Source organism: Melopsittacus undulatus, chromosome 7, assembly GCF_012275295.1.
Source record: "Melopsittacus undulatus isolate bMelUnd1 chromosome 7, bMelUnd1.mat.Z, whole genome shotgun sequence".
NCBI classification, from domain to species: Eukaryota; Metazoa; Chordata; class Aves; order Psittaciformes; family Psittaculidae; genus Melopsittacus; species Melopsittacus undulatus.
In genome coordinates, this window is record NC_047533.1 from 72,864,793 (window position 1) to 72,870,310 (window position 5,518).

At 52.7% G+C, this 5,518-nt stretch overlaps 1 protein-coding gene across 1 annotated transcript; it reads left to right on the forward strand.

The window, feature by feature from the left end:
- The first annotated feature begins 3,093 nt into the window (after positions 1-3,093).
- LOC117436458 (olfactory receptor 14C36-like) lies at positions 3,094-4,026 on the forward strand. Its single transcript, XM_034064516.1, has one exon. It carries the CDS (start codon positions 3,103-3,105, stop codon positions 4,024-4,026), a length of 924 nt encoding a protein of 307 aa, XP_033920407.1. The 5' UTR covers positions 3,094-3,102.
- Positions 4,027-5,518: the final 1,492 nt, after the last annotated feature.

Sequence of the window (5,518 nt, forward strand, 5' to 3'; positions counted from 1 at the left end):
CTCCTGCCTCCTTTATCTGCAGTGAATCACAAACCATGTTCTCTTCAGGAATTCTTTCCCATGAGGCTGCTGGGACACTGGAACATGTTTCCCAGACAAGTCCCACATGCCTGTTGGGAATCTGGTCAGGAGTGCTCCAAGAATGGCTGGCACAGAGACCAGCAAATGTCATTGAATGTGGATTTATAAGAGCAGGATTCCACAGGATTTGGTGGCGAGGCCCCACTCCAGCACCTACAAGAAGAGATTGTGACAGACTTGGAATGATTTATACAGCATTGAACTGAAGTCATGTGCATAGAAACTGCAAACACAAAGGAATAAGGGAGACCCTCCTGTTGTGTCACAAGGTTCAGATTGGACCCCTTTGCTTTCTAAACTCATTCTCAGAGAGCAGTCTGGGTGCGGCTGGATCCCTTCTTAGTCTCAGGCCTGGTATTCATGTAAAGGATCACAAATGTCAGCCAGCAGCAGTTTGCATTTGTAAACTCAATCACAGGATCTCTAACAGCACTTGATCACTGAAGCTAATATACATGCACTTGCAGTTAAATATCTAACTTAACACAACACACTGAGATGGAGCTAGTTGGCTGTACACATATCTAGATGCATGACTATGTTAAAGTTGCCCTTGTTGCAGTGAAAAGGAAAAGCAGAGCACAATACTCACATCAGCTCTGGAAGTGCTCCTCAGCAGGCGAAGGGCTGAGTGTCAGTGAGCAGCAGGAACAGCCCAGGCAGATGATCCCCCTATTTCCTAAACCACAGAGTTTAGGGGCTCTCAGAGCTGTGTCACTCTGGGGGAGATGCCACTCACAGCCCATTGGGGTCCAGGAGAGCTCAAAGGGTCTCTCTCTTGAAACCACCATTTCCAGGGTCACCAGATGATGGGGCTTTAGTCATCAGTCCCATTTCATCCTGCTCTCAGTTCTGTGTCGGTTTCCCCAGGGCACAACAGCTCTGTTCCAGGCTGTCAGGGAATGACTGATCATCCTGAAAGAGCTGCTGCTATGATCAGGCAGTGTCCAACTTTCCTGCTCTCTGTGCTGCTCCCACCTTGGGCAGGCAACCAGAGCTCCTGGTGCAGCCAGGGAACAGCCAGCATCCGACTCCTTGCACTGTGCAAAGGCTGGGGCCGAACAGGAACTTCTGGGGAAGCAGAGGGCTCCAGGAAAGGAGAGGGGGGATGCATCAGCACATTCCATCTGGAGACTGAAGTCAGTCCATCTTTCTCAGAGTGGTGTGGTCTCCTCTTGTCTCTGTGCCTACAAACAGAATACTGCTGAATTCCAGTTATAAATTGAGGAAACTGTTTGGTTGCTTTACTCAAAAGTTAAGATTTTGTTAAATATGTTTAAGTACCGTTATCTATACGAGGAGGTTTCTGCAATAACTTCTCCAGATGATTTCCATGCTCTAATGTGGAGCAGAATGTTTAACAACAAACACAATAAAACAGAAATTAGTGAAATCATGGTGGGATGAAAAATTCAGCTTTGAAGTCCAAGTTGCTATTGGTGACCATCCAACCAGGGTATCCCACCAAGGATGTTCTCATGCTCAGTGTGTGGCCTTGCCAGTGACAGCTTAATGGTTTGACTCGATGTTCTCAAAGGGCCATTTTCAAACTAAATGATTCTGTGATTGTAAGAAAAGAAGATTTTTAGCCTTAAATCTCTTTCTGAGCAGAGCAATAACACTTCAGGAAGGCAGTGTGTCTGCAGCTGAGGGAGGGAGCATCAGTGCTTGCTTCAGGCTGTTTGCCATGGGGTTCCCCTGGAGCCCCAGGGAGTCCTGCAGGGAGCCCAGAGGGGCAGAGGCAGAGCCACCTTGGGCTGGGCCTCTGCTGCTGAGCTGGGACCAAGAGGAGACCTGTGAGCCTCAGAGAGCTTAAAGGCACTTGGCAGTGGAGGATGCTGAGAGCTCCCTGCAGGAGGAACCTTCCCAGCCCTGTGCATGGTAAGGCTGTGGGTGCAGGGCAATGCAGCTGCAGCTGCTGCAGGGATCTCCTCAAGCTCCTGCCTGGGACAGTCCATGGTATGTGTCAGGAGGACTCTCTTGGTTTCTGTGTGTAGATAAGGAGGAGGATGTGGTGCAGAGCAGGGCTTCCCTCTGCTCCATGGCAGGGACAGGACAAGGCAGGTCCCTTGTGCCGGGTTGTGCTGGCTGCAGGCTGTGAATGTGGGTGTGCAGCTCTTGTGCATGGAGAGGGTGCTGTGTGGGTCAGGGCTGCTCAGAGCTCCACATCACTCTGACTGTATTTGCACTGGGTACTGCTAAAAGACACAGAGGCAGCGTTTACCTGATGGGGAAGGATCCTGATCTCTGATGGTTTTGCTCTTGGTGGGCAGGTTGGGCAGTGGGAGCTGGGAATTCACTTCTGTGCTTTGGAGAAGGCACCAAGAGTCTTTTCAGGACTTGTGTGAGCTGCTCCTGAGCCCCTGCAGAGGCAGAGATGCCCCTGGGCAGAGCCCTGCTGCCGGGAGGGGTGTGCAGGGCAGAGCTGAGCACACAGCCCATGGGATGGGCTCTGGCAGCACTGAGAGGGAGCAGAGCTGGGCACAGAGCAGCAGCTCCTGGCAGGGACAGCTCCAGGCAGCAGAGCCATGGGCAGGGAGTGGGGGGAAAGTGCAGCCCAGGCCTGGGGAGGCTGCGTTCAGGCAGCTCTCTTGGTGTCTGCCTTCCACTGCAGGTGGCTGCTGGACATGCTCTGCTGGGCAAGGAGCTGACTCTCTCTACAAAGTGCAGGGCAGCTGAGAACCAGACTGATGGACACTGCAGCAACCTTGAGTAGGCACTAACCCACAGACAGCTGAGCCCTTCTGTCTGTCCCATGCTGAGATTCTTCACAGTTGCCTTCAGATACCTACATAGGAATTGTATCCCTGAAAAAGTCACTTGTCAGCTGTGACACTGTGAAAACAAACAAACCAACCTCAGAGACAATCATGACCAAGTCACTCTCAGCCTTTCCTCTGCAACATGAAAGTGTTCACAGTCGTGAGTGTGTAAATTGCACTTCTGTACCTGACATCCCTCCTGTCCTAACCCATCACTGCCTGTTTCTCCCATGACAGTGCCCATGCCCAGAGGCAGCAGATGTCCAACGGCAGCTCCATCACCCACTTCCTCCTCCTGCCATTCGCACACACGCGGGAGCTGCAGCTCTGGCACTTCTGGCTCTTCCTGGGCATCTCCCTGGCTGCGCTCCTGGGCAATGGCCTCATCATCACCAGCACAGCCTGCGACCAGCACCTCCACACCCCCATGTACTTCTTCCTGCTCAACCTCTCCCTGCTGGACCTGGGCTGCATCCTCACCACTGTGCCCAAATCCATGGCCAATTCCCTCTGGGACACCAGGGCCATCTCCTACACAGGATGTGCTGCACAGCTCTTTTTCTTTCTCTTCTTCATGTCAGCTGAGTTTTATCTCCTCACTGTCATGTCCTACGACCGCTACGTGGCCATCTGCAAGCCCCTGCACTATGGGATCCTCCTGAGCAACAGAGCTTGTGTCCACATGGCAGCAGCTGCCTGGGCCAGTGGGTTTATCTATGCCCTGCTGCACACAGCCAATACATTTTCACTACCCCTCTGCAGAGGCAATGCTGTGGAGCAGTTCTTCTGTGAAATCCCCCACATCCTCAAGCTCTCCTGCTCACATTCCTACCTCAGGGAGGTTGGGCTTCTTGTGCTAGGTTTCTCTTCAGCTATTGGCTGTTTTGTGTTCATCGTGGTGTCCTATGTACAGATCTTCAGGGCTGTGCTGAGGATCCCCACTGAGCAGGGACGCCACAAAGCCTTTTCCACGTGCCTCCCTCACCTGGCTGTGCTCTCCCTCTTTGTCAGCACTGGTTCCTTTGCCTACCTGAAGCCCCCCTCCATCTCCTCCCCATCCCTGGATCTGGTGGTGTCAGTGCTGTACTCGGTGGTGCCTCCAGCAGTGAACCCCCTCATCTACAGCCTGAGGAACCAGGAGCTCAAGGATGCTGTGAGGAAGCTGCTGACTGGATGTGTTTGATCAGCCATACACTGCCTGCTTTACCCTGGAAAGAGCTCCAAGTGTAGGTCATGACATGCCATGTCTGTCTGCTTTATGTATGTTTTCCTGTTTTAATTTGTGGTGATGTTGTCTTCATAAAAATGTCACTTTTCATTTCCTCCTGCTTAAGAAGCTACTTGTGTTTTGTGACCCACAGACTTTGTGTCTCTTGGGTCTCTTACTGTATTTCAGTAAAATAAAAGATCCTGCAGCAACTTCTTGTCTGTGCTATGTCCTCCCATGGCAGGAATGAAGGGGAATGAAAGCAGCTTTGTGGCTGCTCCAGCTCTGGGATGGCTGCTCTGTGCCTGCAGCAGGAAGAGCTCTTGAGGAGCGCAAGGGTCGGAGCTGTTGTGCTGGTGTGAGGAGATGGGATGGCATGGGGGGGGCTGCAGAGCTCTCAGGGTGTCCTGGGCAGGAGAGCAGGGGACACAGGGGTCCCTGCAGGGGACTGCCCTGCAATGGCCCAGGCTGGGGCTGCCTGGCTGGGAGCAGCCCATGGGAAAGGTCTGGGTGGGCAGGAGCTGGTCAGGAGGCAGCTGTGCCCTGGCAGCAAGGGAGGACAGCAGCATCGTGGGCTGTATGAGCAGGAGCACAGCAGGAGAACAAGGGAAGGGATGCTCTGGGATACTGCAGCCAGGTTTCACATCCCCAGTTCTCAAATGCTGTTGGCAAGCAGGAGTGGGTTTAGCAACAAGCCCTCAGGACAGGCAGCCATTGGAGCACTGTGTCTGTGGAGGGAGACTGAGGGAGCTGGACTTGTCCAGGCCAGAGAAGGGAAGGCTGATGGGGACCTGAGATCTTGGGAAGGCTGTTGGGGACTGGCTGCCTGTACTGGCAAGGAGGACATGGAGAATACAGAGCCAGGCTCCTCTCTATGGTGCCTGGAGGGAGGACAAAAGGCAATGGGGGATAGTGACAGAGGAGACGTTGAGCCACGACAGGAAACCTTGTTCCAATAGGCTCAGGCGAGTGCTGCATCCGGTCACCCAGAGAGGCTCTGCAGTCTCTGGCTCTCAGATTTTCCAGCTCAGACTGTATCAAGCCTTGAACCACTTGCTCTGACCCTGTTCCTGATGGGTTGGACTCGAGACCTTGTGGGTTCCCTTTCCAATCTCTGTTCTCTTATGATCCTACAATGATGTGCTTATGAAGAGTCACAAAGATGCTCTAAGAGCTGGAACACATCTCCAATGATGACAGGCTGAGAGAGCTGGAGGTGTACAGCCTGGAAAAAGTTGCAGGGAGACATCTTAGCAAGCTGCCCATACCTAGACAGAGCCTACAGGAAATCTGGAGAGGGGGGTTTTAAAAGGATGTGCAGTGACAGGGCAAGGGGGAATCATTTTAAGATGAAAAAAAAGATTTAGCTTGGATATTAAGTGGAAATCCTTCCCTGTGATTCTACTGAGGCACTGGCACTGAGTGCCCAGAGAAGCTGTGGCTGCCCCATTCCTGGTAGTGTTCAAGG

Bases quoted from the DNA above. Each gene is read 5' to 3' on its own strand.
- LOC117436458 (XM_034064516.1), top strand. From the start codon at position 3,103: ATGTCCAACGGCAGCTCCATCACCCACTTCCTCCTCCTGCCATTCGCA.